The 16,816-nt window shown below is 41.5% G+C and overlaps 2 protein-coding genes across 12 annotated transcripts in view; both read right to left on the minus strand.

Moving 5' to 3' along the window:
- Window positions 1-16,816, minus strand: part of COLQ (collagen like tail subunit of asymmetric acetylcholinesterase) — a 92,061-nt gene that overhangs the window by 73,869 nt on the left and 1,376 nt on the right. For 5 of the 9 annotated variants that reach the window (XM_034663676.1, XM_034663675.1, XM_034663679.1 and 2 more), the window contains exon 1: window positions 7,843-7,978. Coding sequence is in view for 3 of the 9 variants with exons in the window: in XM_034663673.1 (XP_034519564.1) it covers window positions 1,187-1,257; window positions 7,843-7,979 (208 nt within the window). In the remaining 6 variants the exon portion in view is untranslated. Of the gene's footprint in view, window positions 1-1,186; window positions 1,258-7,842; window positions 7,994-16,816 lie in introns of those variants that run through there. The other 4 variants (XM_034663674.1, XM_019795427.2, XM_034663673.1 and 1 more) reach the window with 3 other exon arrangements.
- HACL1 (2-hydroxyacyl-CoA lyase 1) overlaps window positions 9,617-16,816 on the minus strand; it is a 38,335-nt gene continuing 31,135 nt past the window's right edge. The window contains exons 17-18 of one of the 3 annotated variants that reach the window (XM_002915349.4): window positions 14,553-14,623; window positions 9,620-10,990 (exon numbers count right to left, since the gene is read on the minus strand). In XM_002915349.4, the coding sequence (XP_002915395.2) occupies window positions 14,591-14,623 (33 nt within the window). In that variant the 3' untranslated portion in view covers window positions 9,620-10,990; window positions 14,553-14,590. Of the gene's footprint in view, window positions 10,991-14,552; window positions 14,624-16,816 lie in introns of those variants that run through there. The other 2 variants (XM_034663661.1, XM_034663662.1) reach the window with 2 other exon arrangements.

Consider the following 16,816-nt stretch of genomic DNA (forward strand, 5'->3'; position numbering starts at 1 on the left):
AGAGGGACAGAGGCCAGACCTGGGTGAGCAGTCCCTAGGAAGCCCCTGATCCCATGTACAGAAAAAAGACAGGTGGCTCTGCCACAAAGCTGATCTTTTAAGGTAGAGGGACGCTGCCCATGGGCAAAAGGGCCCAATGCATGACCTGGGTTCTGACTAATCAGCCCAATAACTCTTTTCCTTCTGGAGGGTATGCGGACATAAACCTAGAATAGGTTGGCCCAGGGTGGAAGGGTGGGGGGAGAGGTCTCCTCTTCAACAGCATGGGTTTGATATACCACTTGTAAAATGCCTTATACAATGCCTTGCCACGTAATAGGAGCAATCTAAACTCTTCAGAAATAATACTTACATGTGTAAGTATATATGCAAATGTAAATGTCATTCTGGTCTATGTATTCAATCTTGTAATATGTTACTTAGCTATATCTTATTTGAGTAAATTATTAACTACTTGAGCACAAGGCTCATGACTGCTTCATCCCTTTACTCCCCAAGTGTCAACTCAGACACACAGCTGGTCTTCAAAGTGTTGAACAAGTTAATGAATTGGTTTGCACGGTACACACAAGATAGATAAACTACACTGCAGTATATCCAAAACCTCAAGAGTAATTCCAACTGGATCAAGACTCCCTTCGCAATGCTTTGGAACAGACTTGCTTATTGCCAAGGGAAACACGAGTTTGCAGCTGCAGACGAGTTAACTTTGAATGAAATGACACATGTAAGGCAGCTTGCACATAGTCTGGCCCCTCTCTGAATCGGTGGCTTTTTGAGTGCCTTGGCTCCCACCTGCCTCCCATAGGCTCTCTCTATGATGTGCCAGATGCTTCCTGTGTCAGTGATAGCACCTGGACTGGAACTGAAGAACCCGTTCTGCCCAGGTCTGGCTTCAGGAAATAAATGTCATCAACCCCTACAAATAGTCTTCAGAGAGGAAGATGCTGATCTTCTCTCGATTACAGTCTGTGATTCTCCACACACTGCCTGGAAAATGCAGGAACCGAGTGTACTTGTTTGCTACGGGTGCTGTAACGTACCGCCACAGACTGGGGAGCTCCAGCAACACATGTATNAGAGGAAGATGCTGATCTTCTCTCGATTACAGTCTGTGATTCTCCACACACTGCCTGGAAAATGCAGGAACCAAGTGTACTTGTTTGCTACGGGTGCTGTAACGTACCGCCACAGACTGGGGAGCTCCAGCAACACATGTATTTCTCACAGATCCGGAGGCTAGAGGTCCATACACACCTGGACAAGAGAAAAATGGGCCAAGTTTCCTCTCTTGGATGCCTAAAACTAAAAACTTACGAATCTGGAGTAAACAGGCCTAACTTTAGCATGCACCAGATCACCCAGAGGGTTTGTCAAAACATGGATTTCTGTTTCTGACTCAGAAGGTCTTGGAAGTTGGGTGGGGATTTGCACTTATTATATTTCAAGGTGCTGTGGCCGCTGGTCCACGGACCATATTTTATTTTATTTTATTTTTTTTAAGATTTTATTTATTTATTTGACACAGAGAGAGAGCCAGCGAGAGAGAGAACAGAAGCAGGGGGAGTGGGAGAGGAAGAAGCAGGCTCCCAACGAAGGAGCCTGATATGGGGCTTGATCCCAGGACTCCAGGATCATGCCCTGAGCCGAAGGCAGGAGCTTAATGACTGAGCCACCCAGGCGCCCCAATGAACCACATTTTAAGAACCACTGGTCTAAGGGTTTAGTCAGCAAAATGAGTATATCTACAATGATTGAATTATTGGGCCATCATTATCCAGATGACCATTTTAGTAGGGAATTATGGACACATTTATAACTTCCCTAGAGAATTCAAATTTGTGGCAGTGTTCTTCTGGCCTCGTCTTTTCCACGTTCCTCCCCTCCCTTTAAACAACACAACCACCCTAAAAACATATGTAACCACATTTTCAGATTCCAGTTTGTAATTATATTTCACTTTATTGGTGCAGAAATTCTCTGGAAGAGGCCTGTGGTTTGCAAATTCAAAGATATATTTTGAATTGAAGACAATTTAAAAATACATCTCATTACTTTTTTTTTGTCTTTCATATATACCCCAAATTTCTTTTACAACTCCCCCCTTACGTATCAGCTTGAAGTCCATTTTTAAGACTGAACAGTTCTTGAATTAGGAACTCTACCAACTCAAGGCAACTGATAAGTGGTAGCATCCAATACGCAAATGACCTTCTAAAGTAATTTTCCATTTTTATTCTTGCCCTATTTCAGTCAGTCTGGGAGATTCCTGGAAAGAACATGTGCTAAAAGCATTTCCATTTATATTAGTAGTCGGCTCCATAAATAGCCAATTTGTTCTACTTTTCTCTGGATCATCTCAACCCTATTTGCCTAAGCTGAGTCACACTGTCAAAGAAAGCTGTAATGGTTTATATTCAACTAGCTCAAACTTGTTAGTCCCAGTGTACAATTATAAACACAGTCAGAGAAAAAGGAAAAAGAAAACAATACGTTCCCAGAAATTGGTAGTATTTCTAACAATGAAGCAACAGAGAGAGAAATTAAGAAATCAACTCCATTTACATCTGTACCAAAAAGAATAAACTTAACCAAAGAGGGGAAACACCTGTACTCTGAAAACTATAAAACACTGATGAAAGACATTAAAGATGACACAAATGGAAAGATATTCCATGCTCACTGATTGGAAGAATTAATATTGTTAAAAGGTCCATACTACTCAAAGCTATCTACAGATTCAATGCAAACCCTACCAAAATACCAACAGAATTTTTCACAGAACTAGAATAATACTAAAATTTGTACAGAACCACAAAAGACCCCAAATGGCCAACACAATCTTGAAAGAAGAACAAAACTGGAGGTATCATAATTCCAGATTTCAAGATATACTATAAAGCTGCAGTAATCAAAACAGTATGGTACTGGTACAAAAACAGACACATAGATCAATGGAACAGATAGAGATGTCGGAAATAAACCCACGATTATATGGTCAAATTAATCTATGACAAAGGAGGCAAGAATATACAATGAGGGAAAGACAGTCTCTTCAACAAATGGCTCTAGGAAAACCAGACAACATGAAAAAGACCACTTTCTTGCACCACACACAAAAATGAACTCAAAATGGATTAAAGACCTAAATGTGAGACATGAAACCATAAAGATTCTAGAAGAGAGCACAGGCAGTCATTTTTCTGACATTGGCCATATATACCATTGTTTTTGTTGGTGACACCCCTCTCTCTCTCCCCCCACCCCCAGCCAGCCAGTGGTCTATTTTTATTTAGAATGGAATACGGCTTTTAAAAAATAATGAATGTAAAGTGTCTACTATGCAATGGTTTAAAGGAAGGGTCAAGAAGTATTAAAAGAGCTAGTGAGAAGCAATTTTCAAAGACCCCTAAGCCAAAGTCTCTGATGAGCTCTTTTTCTCCCACGTCTGCTGGATCTTATGAAAACGATCTCCTGTTCTGTTGAGTACCATGTTGACAGGAATTTGAGGAGTAGCCTTAATTGCACATGGTCAAGTGTGTTGCCACGTGTTATTATTGCTGAGGAGCTAGAATTTATCCCTTACGTGGCTGTCACTCAGCCCTGATTCCTTCTCCATCCCTCAAACAGCACCCTCATGCTCTCTTGCAATTTGAAAAACACCATCTCACCCGCATTCTCTTCATTATCAATCTCATGGAGTCAAATTGTAGCCCAAATTTGGTCTAGGGGCCCCATTAGCTGTTCCAGGGTGGAAACTTTGTCTCATGACTTCTCAGATAAGCAATCCAGAGGCTCACATCTTGCCACAGACAGGGTTGACGAAGTGAATGGCACATGGTAGGGACTCAACAGATGTCGAATTAAATAGAAACTGTATGATCTATTTCTTTATCACTTCATCACTGTTGTTGCTTATACTTTTGCCACTGTTTTTTAGGTTTAGAGAAACCCTGGAGGGGAAAGGACCTGGAGGGGAAGACACTGCTTGTGCAGACAGACCACAGGAAGGAGTGCCAAGGTACTAGGGCTGTCCTAGACCAACCAACTTGGGACTGTCAGGAACAAACCTGTAGTCTGACACAGTCAGGTTTATTGACTCATTGCAATGAAACAGGCCACAGTCCAGAGGAACTGTGGGGTGACTCACCAAAGGTAGAGTTAGCATAGGATTCAGGGGAGGGGTGGGATTTCGGTGGAATATAAATGAAGCCGAGCGTTTTGTTTGTTTTTGAATTGAAAAATCATTTTATTAAATTGAGGTCATTGAGGAAACTCAGTGTAAGGTGACATTAAAAGCCAACGATTCTCATGCAAAGCATCTGGAGACTATATATGCATTATATGAAGAGGGATAAGGGGGCTCAAGGAGGATGAGTTGGGCGTAGAGGACAAAAGATGGGGGTGCATGAGGGAGTTTCAGTATTCCAGCCCAGTTACAAATTGTTCCAATGGAGATCTGCTGGGAGCCAGGCAATGGGATTATGATGATACTGTGCCAGCTGGCCCAGGAAGTGCCAGTGGATTCAAAGCCATATATAACATTCCAATTCTTTCAATGGCTATTTTTTAGAAAAATTGGGATGCCATATTTCACAGACCATAAATTTGCATACCATAAAATTCACCACTTAAGAATACACAAATAAATTATTTTAGTATTGAATCAAAGGTTTGATAGACTCCAAGCAAAGCAGGCTCCATGTAAAGGACTTGACATCAGATCGGGACTATGAAGTGGACTCTAAGGTCCTATTTCCTGGAATGCTATAAATTTATGATAGATGGAGAAATCTGTGTCCAGAAACTCTGCATCTGCATTGCAAACCAAGGCTCTTTGGGCATGCCATGCTTACTGATAAACATTTCTGGTAATCTACTATTTTAGAAAACAAAGTTTCTCATGAATAAGAAGGATGGATGTTCGGCATTTCCAGTTGCAGTGTGTCCTTGGATAAAATATGTCCTTCTGTTAACTTTGCATCTGCCTTTATCCATGTCTCTTATTCCAACTTGATGAACGGCTGGGCAGATTTTTACATTCTCAGCCTGAGCTAATTTTTACTTTCTCAGAGTAAAGAAGGCAACTCAGAACTTCTAGCCCAGTGGAGCCTCTAGAGGACCCAGCTCCAGCTGCCATCTGAAGGCAACTGTGAGAAAGACTGGTAGAGAGCGGAAGAGACTCAACTGAGCCCCTCCAACCTGCAAAGCTGCAAGAGAGAAGGTCTTGTAATTAGCCGCCAAGTTGGGGGATGGTTTGTTACACATAAATAGATTACTGAACCAGTCGTGTTTGAAGCAGACCTCTCCCCTAATGGCAGGGTAAGACCCCACCCCCAAAATGAGACCATCCTCAGGGAAGAAGGAAACGGGAGAGGAGTGAACCTAAGGTAGATGAAGCACTTAGAAGAGACTGAGTGCTACCCTCCGCTGAGAAGTCAGAGAGCAGCTATCCCTGGGGAATGGAGTGTTGACTGCAAAGGGCATGAAAGAGCCCTCTGGGTTGCTGGATATGCTATATATCTTAATCTGGCAGCGGTCACATGGATGCATACGTATGTAAGAATTCATCAAGCTGTACATTTAAGATAACAAGCAGAAGTGCAGCTCATGGGACGCCTGGATCGCTCATTCGGTTAAGCGTCTGCCTTTGGCTCAGGTCATGATCCTGGGGTCCTGGGATCAAGCCCCATGTCAGGCTCTCTGCTCAGCGGGGAGCCTCCTTCTCCCTCTTCCCCCCCCCCGTCCCCCGCTTGTGCGCTCTCTCTCAAATAAATAAAATCTTTAAAAATAAATAAATAGGGACGCTGGGTTAAGCATCTGCCTTCGGCTCAGGTCATAACCCCAGGACCCTTGGCCTGCTGCTCCCCCTATTTGTGTGCGCGTGCTCTCTCTCCCTGACAAATACATAAAATCTTAAAAAAAAAGTGGAGCAGAACAGCTGATTTCTATCATAGAGTAATAAAAGTTAACCAATTCTGTGAAATATATATTTGCCACAAACATACTAAGAGGTGAAAATAAGACATTATGACAGATGCATGAAGTAAGCAAACATTTATGTAGGAAAAAAGTAAAATTATGAATTTAAACATGGACTGACCTAGATGCCAAAGAGGAACCTGATTTTGAGCAAAGAATGTAAGAATATAAAATTACAAAATTGCTGGAATATTCACTCAGAATTCCTATTTTATGAATTAAATTAGAAATAGACTGTAGCTCTTCAAGGTCATGTCCCTGGAATTAGAGATGGAAGGAAGTTTTGAAACCCTCTTTCATTGGTTCTCAAGCTGGGCTGCACACTGGGATCATGTGGGGAACTTTAAAAATACTGGTGCCTGGGTCCCACCCCAGAGATTCTGACATAATTGGGCTAGAGTGTGGCCTGGGATTCAAGATTTTTAAGATCCCCAGGTGATTTCCATGTGCTGCCAGGATTGAGAACCACTGGTCAGTTTCAACCACTCTTCACAAATGAGAACAGAGGCCCGATACTGACAAATGGCTTGCAACATATCCATTAATTGACTGAAGCCAATTTTCTCTGATGTGCCTTAATGGGAGGGAGCTGTGGCATGGATAATACCAAACAGTGAATAATCTAAAAATAATTTCTATTTGGTTTGGGAAAGTAGCACGTGACTTCCCAGCCACCGACTGGTCTGGCTAATTCAGTTTGGCTCAAATGAATGTGCCTTTTCCTGAGTTTACACTGACAGCGCAGGCCTGTGCTGAGGTGTGGAAGGAAAACAGCCAAACTCAATATTGACTATGGTCAGTTCCCCAGGTGTTCAAGGCACATGGTAACTATACAGATGAGGGGACTTCTCTTACCAGAAGATTCCACAGAGGGACAAAGCTAGCTTTTTCCTGACCATTGTTCTGTGAAGGTTGGGTGCCTGAAGCATGAAGAGGGAATGAAGGGAGAGGGCTGATGGCTGTCAAGGAGCACTTTTGTGCCAGGTTTTTTGCTATGCATTCCTATAAACAGCATGTTATCCCCATTTTAGAGATGAGGAAACTGAGACTTAGATTGTATAACCACCAGAGCAGAGCCAGGATGGAACCTCAGGCTTATCATACTCTGTCCAAGAGGGACAGCTGAGACCTCAAGCTGAAAAAGAAGCTGCAGATGGACTTGGATCTGATCCTTGGATTTTAAGCCCTGTGAACAGACTTTGTCTCTCCATTTTTCAGCCCAAACAGTCTAAAGACAGCGGCAAAGAGACCTCCAGAAGTGCCTGTGGTAGCTGTGAGGAGCCAACTGCCAAGATTCCCAGCTGCTGCTCTCTGAAATCCATCACCTGACCTGAGCCAAGCCCACATCTCCCAGGCACTGTGCTGCTCCTCTCCAATGTCTGTGCCCAGCAGGGTACGAAGGGGGTCTGTTCCTGGGAGACCTGGGACTGTGACGGGAGCTTTGCCACATCTTCCTCAGTATGCAGGCATCGGGGATGCTTCCACCCTCCCTCCCTTCCCAGGGTCAGGTCTGCAGGGCAGTCTGATGGCTCTCCCAGCCTTTTCCTATTCCTTCCCTGTTTTCTCTCACAAGGGGTGGTCCCCTTAATAAAAACTTCAGAGTGTTTAAACCCATCCAAAGCCCCTCCCCACTGGCACCCCCAGCCATATCCACATCATTGTGGGGGGAAAGGAGGTCAGCCTCTGCTGACTTTTCTGGGGGAACGTGGTCTGAGACTGTGAAGGTGAAGACTACAGAGGAACAGGTTTCTCAGTATGTTTGCCCTTGTCATTGGTCTTGGTTCCATGAAGGAAGACAGCCTAGGTGACAAATGATTGACTGGCTCCCAACTAGCCCTAATTCATTTGCCAAGAAGTTACCTTTTACTGCAGGTGTCCACAAAGCACAAGGACCAACTTGAAAAGGCTGGGAATTCTTTTCTGACTTTAAGTCCTTCAGGGAAGACATTCAAACCCTGCAGCCTCAGTAACTCCTTATATGGAGATTTTCTTGTCATCTTTTGAACCCCTCCTGGAAAAAGAAAGCAGATAAACCATATATATGCTGATTCTAAAACACTAGAATGAAAGTGGTGGATGCCCAGAGTCCCCAGTATCATTTAGCATTGCTCTGGAAGTACTGAAAAAGCCTACCAGATAAAAGAAGGGAAGGGGGCGCCTGGGTGGCACAGCGGTTAAGCGTCTGCCTTTGGCTCAGGGCGTGATCCCGGCGTTCTGGGATGGAGCCCCACATCAGGCTCCTCCGCTATGAGCCTGCTTCTTCCTCTCCCACTCCCCCTGCTTGTGTTCCCTCTCTCTCTGGCTGTCTCTATCTCTGTCAAATAAATAAATAAAATCTAAAAAAAAAAAAGAAGGGAAGAAGAGGTGTTTCTTTTCTAAATTAATTATTTTTTAAGTTTGTATTTTAATTTGTTAACATACAGTGTTTTATTAGTTTCAGGCGTACCATATAGTGATTTAACAATTCCATACAACACCTGGTGCTCATCAGGACAAGTTCTCTCCTTAATCCCCATCCCCTATTTCACTCCTCCCCCTCCTTCCCCTCTGGTAACCTTTGGTTAGTTCTCTATGAAAGGAAGAAGAGGTTTAAGAGAATTTTCATTGACGTATGAAATTAATACACAAAATATGCAAACAATAGCTAACTATAAATATAGTAGAAGAATATACAATAGCACAAAACACATTCATGTTTAGGAAAAAATTAACAAAAATTGTGCAGGGCTAATATGATGAAAACTTTAAAACTCAACTGAGGGACAAAAAAACCATTTTCAAAAATTCAAAGATACCTTAGCATTGAATAGAAACAATACTTTAAAATTCAATTCTCCAAATACCATATGAATGAGTATTTCATATATTCCTTTGACGCCACTCTGTATTAACTGTGCCTTTTTATTTTCTGTAATTCTGATGCTTTGACACCAGAAGCCTTGCTGACCCTGGTGGGACTGACCCTCCCAGGTTAGCTAACTCCTAGAGAGAACAAATGAAACTCTCCTTTCATATGCAAACCAACCATTCTGGAGCCCACATTCCCAACCACCCCCTTTATCACAGTCTGTATGGACTGTCACACTCCCCTCTCCTCCTGCCCTAATCACCCCAGAGCCAGCACCAGATAATCAGGGCTGCCCCTACACCCCAGAGCCCTTGGAAATTATTCAAACTGGCCAGTCCTAAACCTGTTTACTGTGCCTCACCTCTTTCTTCCAGAGAAGACCACAATAAAGGCTTCAGCCTGCTAGTTCCCTTTCGCTCTATGCCTGAGACCCACCTCAGTGTCTTCTGGGCCCTGTGTGGTGTGGCATTCTCCTCTTAGGAACTGTAAGAAACTATGTTCTCAAGACAATTGTCTCCTGATCTGTTGGCCTTACTGAACCTCAACTTTTTCTATTAGTACACAGTATATTTAAGCACACTCCGGATTTTTTTGTGCTAGTGAAGTTAATATGCAAAAATAATCAAGTGAAGAAAACCATGAAAATTCTGAAAAATGATAACATAGGTAGGGTGGTGGGGAGGGAACTGGAGTGGCTGGTGAAGGGTGGGGAGGCAGGGATGGCACTGTGTTATGAAATGGTTTTATGAACGTAGTGGGTATAAATTTCAGTTCAAAGCACCCAAGTGTGAAAGAAATATTTATTTTTAGTAATTCAACTCAATTTTATCCTCCATTTTGCCAGGGTGAAAACTATGGCCCCCAACCAGCCTCTCCCACACTGTTCTAAGAACCATTGGGCTTATCTAATATCCAGGCATCAGGGGTAGGCTTCTGATCCTTGGTAGCTCATGTATCCACTGTGCATCCTGGTTGGGAGGTTGCTTGCTGCAGCTTTTGTGATATAAACCCCTCCTGGGTCACCTCCTCTCCAAGAAAATGTCTGTGATGTTTATATTGCTATATGCCATGTGGAAGTGGACTCTTCAGGGGTGAACTCAGAGAGAGAGGAACCTGTCAAACAGGAGCAAGAGGACACAGGTGCCAGAAGAGGAGGGGTGGGTGACTTCTGGGTACACAGACACTCAGTTGAGTCAGGGAGGGCAATGGGAATTTACTATGAACACTCTGAGTAGTGACAGAGGCACACACTGGGCAGGGAGGAAGGGCATTTTCATGGAAGAGATGTCTTTTGAGTTAGACCTTGAAGGATATAGCTGATTTCACATGGCAAAAATTGTTGGGTGTACACAGGGCACTATAGTAGAAATGACGTGAGCAAAACTCAGACTAAGGTGAAACCAGATCTGATTTCCTGAGCCCACCTTCCTCAGTGGATGGAGGGAGGCAATTCCCAGGAACATGCTGGGACCAGGGCATGAGGCACGTGGCTGTAGATTAACCATTCCATAGACCACAGGTCATTCTAGTGACCACTGATACAAAGAACAAAATTGTGGATAATGCCATCTCCATGGAGATTTCCAGGCCTGAATCAAAATTTAAAGTGTTTTCCTTCAAATTTTAAAACTGAAGATCCAAGGGTTTCTGGGTGTGCCTTTTTCTGCTCCCTAATTGGAGTAAGCATTCAACCTGGATTTACCATGGGTTCAATGAATGGCTAGCCTCTCTCCTGGAAAAGGCCTTGGAAGGGAGGAAAGATCTAAGGCAATCCAGTGAAAACCAGTGGTGTAGACAGCACTGCTTGTCAGATCTGAATCCAAGCAAGGTATGCTTTTCTTTGCACCTTATCTATGGGAAGAATTAATAGGATCTTCAATTTCCTTTGTCCACATTACTCCATTATTCAGATTAGCAGCAGCAAATGCAACCAGAAATCAACAGATGATTCAGACTTCTTCTGTAACCTTTCACTTTCCAGTTAGCAGAGTCTGTTTTATCAGGGTTTCTCGGTCATAATTCCCATCGGAATTTAACTGGTTTCCAGCTTTCTTAATATGTTCATATGAAATGCTACCCTAGTCACTCTAAGTTCCATTTGTTTCAGTCATACCGCACTTCATAGGAATGCACTGCTTCCCCATTGCCTAGCCAAGAGTCCTGCAAATAGTAAAGGAACAAAAACATTGTTGGATTCCGTATTTTCATTTTCCTTTGCTGTGCAATAGTCCTACTATTTCTTTGTAACAGAGTTGAGACTTTTTTCCTAAGCAAAATAGACTCGTTTCACATAATAAGCTAAGCTACTTCAAAGGCGCAAGTGTTAAATAACCACAGAAAATATCCACTGAGCTATTTCTAACTATCATGAATTCTCATTCAACTATTATTTAGTGAACCCTTGCAGAGCAGGTGGATGTGTAGAGACCTAAAATCGGGGGCACCTGGCTGGCTCAGTTGGAAGAGCATGTGACTCTTGATCTCAGGGTCATGAGTTTGAGCCCCATGTTGGGTGTAGAGATTACCTAAATAAATAAACTTAAAAAAAAAAACAACCAAGGGGGAAGTAAAAGCAGAGGGGCAGAAGGAGAGGGAGAGAAGCAGACACCCCACTGAGCCCACAGCCCAATGCAGAGCTTGATCTCATGACCCTGAGATCATGACCTGAGCAGAAACCAAGAGTCAGATACTCAACCATCTGAACCACCCAGGCACCACTAAGTGTTAATTATCAAACTAGGGGTGCAAAAATGTTTTATCAAAGTTCAGTTTGACTATCAACCAATAGATTCGTCTTACAGGGGCTTCTTCAATACCTTATCCTTCTAAGAGAAAATTCTTTGCTTTAAAGATTTAATTAATTAAATTTATTTATTTGGGAGAGAAAGACAGCATGCACACGCAGAGGGGCAGAGGGAGAGGGACAAGCACACTCCCCACTGAGCACAGAGGCTATGAGGGCTTGATCCCAAGACCCTGAGATCATGCGTGACCTGAGCTGAAGTCAGACACTTAACTGACTAAGCCACCCTGGTCCCCCAGGGAAAACTGTTAAAAGGAGGCTAATTTCAAGATTACTTTTACAAAATAAGCAGTCAATGGACAGTATTATCAGAGGCTCCTAGATTAATCTGGTCTTCATATGCTCAGACTGACCTCTGCTGGATAGTCTACTACGATGTTAACATTTTTTCCCTCTTGAGCTAATTATGGCTAGGGAGCAAGCATTTTCCCCAAATTATATCTGGTATTTAGATTTATATAGTTCAATTCATGAATATGCATCAAAGCGTCCACACTACTTTTACAGCTGAATCCTGTATTGCACTTGGCTGCCAGAGGCAACCATCTGTGGGCAGAGCAGGACAGTGATGAAGATTATAGGAGCTACCCACTCTCAACACTCCTTTTGATACTCTCTATGCTTTTATGCAGCCCAGGCTCTCTAGTGTGTATCTCAGAATCTGAGATAAGAGTATCTGCTGCCTGGGCCCAATTTCAGGGGCTTGCTGCATAAAACCACAGCTCCCTGCAACTATCTCTTGGACTGACATCTCAAAGGTGGACTCTGCTAAGTAGAAATCACTTATGCCTCTAAGTGGCCAATGGAGACAAGTCTGATGTGTATGGTGCAAACCTGCTGAACTTTAAGATAAAGTCCTGTGCTCCAATTCATATAAAATTGCAGATAATAAACAAGAATGACCCTGAAAAGAAATACTTTTCCATTTCTAATATTCTTTTAAAATAATGTCTTTTTCTGGTAACAAAAATTACATAATTACTTTTATTTTAAAATTTTGTAAAAGAAGGAAAAAAATAGAGGAAATAAAAATTACCTATAATTCCATCACCAAGTTATATTAAAATTTTGGTTTTGTTGTCCCCATCTTTTCTTTTTCTGTGAATGTATGTGTGCAAGAGTACAGGTATATACCCTGACCTGTATCCATCCATTTTGTAGCTTGTCTTTTTCACTAGTATTATACTGTGATTATTCCTCCATTATACATACTCTTTCAATTTTTATTTTATCAGGTCACCAGATCATAATATATGTAACTAATGTCTTATTATTAAACACTAGCATTGTTTCTAAACTATGCTGAATGGCCTTGTATATAAATATTTGACCAACTATTTTATTATTTCTTTAGGACACATTCTCTAAATTGGCTCACTGGGTCAAAAGTTAGCGTGTATAAACATTTTTAAGATTCCAAATATAAGCACTGCTAGAATTATTCTCTAAAAATGTACCAATTTCAACTTCCACCATAGCATAGCAGTGTCGTCTTCATTTTACCCTCACCCTTACTGAGAATTATAATTTTAAAAGTGTTTTGCCAAATGGATAAGCAAAAAAAAGGGTTTTCAGTCTAACTTATATATTCACATTTATTTATATTCCTTCATCTTTATTTATACTCATTTTATTGTATTTTTTCTGTTAATTATACACTCATAACCTTTGCTCATTTTTCTATTAGTACATTAATATTTTTCTTATTTTTAAGAGTTTTTTATATATTAAGCCTGTTGACTCTGTTGATCTCAGTGTAGTACACATAAGCTAAGATCTACTAAGCCAAAGATACCCTGAAATTATTAGTTCAGGTATGGTATGACTTCTCCTTTGGCTAAGTAAGTTCTTTTCAGAAAAACAAAACAAAACTCCAATTCATAAAGTATAGAACAAGCCCACTAAGTGCTGGGGAGTCTAAGGTACAAAGTGATCAACAAATAAACTATGAAGTAGAAATAGCCTATGTACTCCAACTTACTGAACATGCCTCTACATTAGAAAATCCTTGAGAATTCTTTCCTCAGATGTTTTTTTAAAAATGTGTGACTTTGGGCCACCTGGGTGGCTCAGTTGGTTAGACATCCAACTCTTGATTTCAGTTCAGGTCATAGTCTCAGGGTCTTGAGATCAAACCCTGCCTTGGGCTCTGCGCTCAGAGGGGAGTCTGCTTGGGATGATTCTCTCTCTCCCTCTGCCTCTCCCCATGCTCATGCATGTGCTCTTGCTCTCTCTCTAAAATAAATAAATAAATCTTTAATTAACAAAATGTGACACTGGGGCATCTGCCTTTGGCTCAGGTCATGAACTCAGGGTCCTGGGATCGAGCCCCATGTTGGGCTCCCTGCTCAGCAGGGAGTCTGCTTCTCCTGCTCCCTCCACCCCTCCCCCTGCTTGTGCTCTCTCTCTAATAAATAAATACAATCTTTTACAAAAATTAAATTAAAAAATGTGACTTTAAGAATGAATTTATGTAAAAGAATACTGATGTGTAACTCAGCAGTTAGGCAGTTACAATGCTATTATTTAATAAAACCCTCTTCCATCTTTCATCTGTAAATGGGTTATCTCTGTGGTAGAATACTTGTAACTTTTTCTGTTTTTAGTCAATTCCTTTACTATAAAATGTCATTTATTTATTTATTTTTTATTATTTCTTTGACAGAGGGCGAGAGAGAGCACAAGCAGGGGGAGAAGCAGAGGGAGAGGGAGAAGCAGGCTCCCTGCTGAGCAGGAAGCCCGATGTGGAACTCGAACCCTGGACCTTGGGTTCATGACCTGAGCTGAAGAAAGACACTTAACTGACTGAGCGACCCAGGTGTCTCTAAAATGTCATTTAGAAATGTTTTTTATTTTTCTCTGTACAGTAATTTTTAACATTTTAGTAATTTTGCCATGGAAAATAAAATTTCATCTTACAAGACAGAACACTCAAGACCACTCCCTGGCATCTTTATTTACATATTAGAGCGGGTCAGCCAGTGAAAATCCTAGAAAAAGAAAAGACAACAAACATTCGGTTAAAAGAATTAATTGCCTCACATGGTTTCCTTGTTTTAAAATCTAAAAGTCCCATTATATCCACATTTAGGTTTGTCTTTGGTCTTGTGCTTTCCCCAAAAGGAAGCTAAAAATTCATAGCGAACCTTGCTGTCTTGTCCTACAGAACAACTATTAACAGTAATCAGGGCACAAACAGTAGACTCCGAAAGAACCAGAAGTAAATTCAAAAGAAGAAAGGAGATGAAGGAAGGCCAAAGAGGGCAAACTCCCAAATCTAAGAACCTGGGTAGGAAGAGCAGTGCACAGAAGGCTTTCCCAGGACTAATATCCATCCTACACATGCGGCTGGACATGGTGAGTGCAGAGAATTAGGTCCTCTCTACATTGTAGCAGGAAGCAGGCAGCCTACCCTACACTGTGAATCAACAACAAACGGCAGATGGACACACAGACAATGAAAATGAACAGCTTGGAAACTATAATATATGTGGAATTTACTGTAATGAGGATAAATAATATTGAAGTGACAGATTCAAGAAATGTAAGAATAGTCCTTATAGAGTTATAAGAGAGGAGGTAAGAACTTCTATTTCTCCAGCAATACCTCCCCAAATTCATAGAGAACTTGGAGAATAGATCATTAGAAGCAGATCACTAGAAACATGAATTCACTAGCAGAGAGGGGACAATTCATTAGGGCTTTTCTGTGACTAACACGGTCTCAAGACTGTCTACTTTGTGTGTGTGTGTATGTGTGTGTGTGTGTGTGTGTGTGTGTGTTCTGAATATAGCTGTTAAATCCGTCTGGTCTAATGTGTCATTTAAGGCCAATGTTTCCTTATTGATTTTGTGTCTGGATGATCTATCCATTGATGTAAGTGGTGTATTAAAATCCCCTATTTTCATCCACTATTATTGTAGCACTGTTTCTCCCTTTAGGTCTGTTAATATTTGCTTTATATATTTAGGTGCTCCTCAGTTGTATGCATAAATATTTACAAATGTCATACCTTCTTTTTGGATTAACCCTTTTATCACTATGCAGTGTCCTTCTTTATCTCTTACTACATACAATCTTTGTTTTAAAGTTTATTTTGTCTGATATAAATATAGCTATTCCAGCTTTCTTTTGGCTTCCATTTGCACGGAATATCTCTTTCCATCTACTTTCAGATTTTGTGTCCTTACATCTGAGGTGAGTCTCCTGTAGACAGCATATAGGTGGGTCTTGTTTTCTTATTCATTCAGCCACTCTTCTGATCGGAGCATTTAGTGTATTTACAGTAAAGGAATTACGGATAAATACGTACTTACTGCCATTTTGTTAATTGTTTTCTGGCTATTTTGTAGTTCTGTTCCTTTCACCAAAGTCTCTGATATCTGGGTTTTTTTTTTTTTTTTTTTTAAGATTTATTTATTTGAGAGAGAAAGAGTACACACGGAGCCGGGGTAGGGGCAGAGAGAGAGGGAGTGAAGCAGACTCCCTACTCAGCATGGAGCCCTACACGGGGCTGGATTTCAGGACCCTCAGATCATAACCTGAGCCGAAATCATGAGTCAGATGCTTAACTGAATGAGCCACCCAGGCACCCCTCTGATATCTGTTTTTATTTTTATTTTTATTTTATTTATTTATTTTTTTAAAAGATGTTATTTATTTATTTGACAGGAGATAGATACAGCCAGCGAGAGAGAGAACACAAGCAGGGGGAGTGGGAGAGGAAGAAGCAGGCTCATAGCAGAGGAGCCTGATGTGGCGCCCGATCCCATAACGCCGGGATCACGCCCTGAGCCGAAGGCAGACGCTTAACCGCTGTGCCACCCAGGCGCCCCTGATATCTGTTTTTATAGAAAAGGAATTTTAGTAGAGTTTTATATATTTTATAGTTTCCAAATTAGTTAATTACATTTAACTGATTGTCCAGGCATCCATTTGCCTATTGGTCTACTACCTTATTCAAAAAAGGAAAAGAGGGGTGCCTGGGTGGCTCAGTCAGTTAAGCATCTGCCTTCAGTTCAGGTCATGATGTCAGGGTCCTGGGATCGAGTCCCACATCGGGCTCCCTGCTCAGCAGGGAGCCTGCTTCCTACCCCCCCAACTTGTGTTCTTTATCTCAAATAAATAAAATCTTAAAAAAAAAACAAAAAAGAAAAAATCTTGCAGCATATATATGTATAAA

Source organism: Ailuropoda melanoleuca, chromosome 6, assembly GCF_002007445.2.
Source record: "Ailuropoda melanoleuca isolate Jingjing chromosome 6, ASM200744v2, whole genome shotgun sequence".
Lineage (NCBI taxonomy): Eukaryota > Metazoa > Chordata > Mammalia > Carnivora > Ursidae > Ailuropoda > Ailuropoda melanoleuca.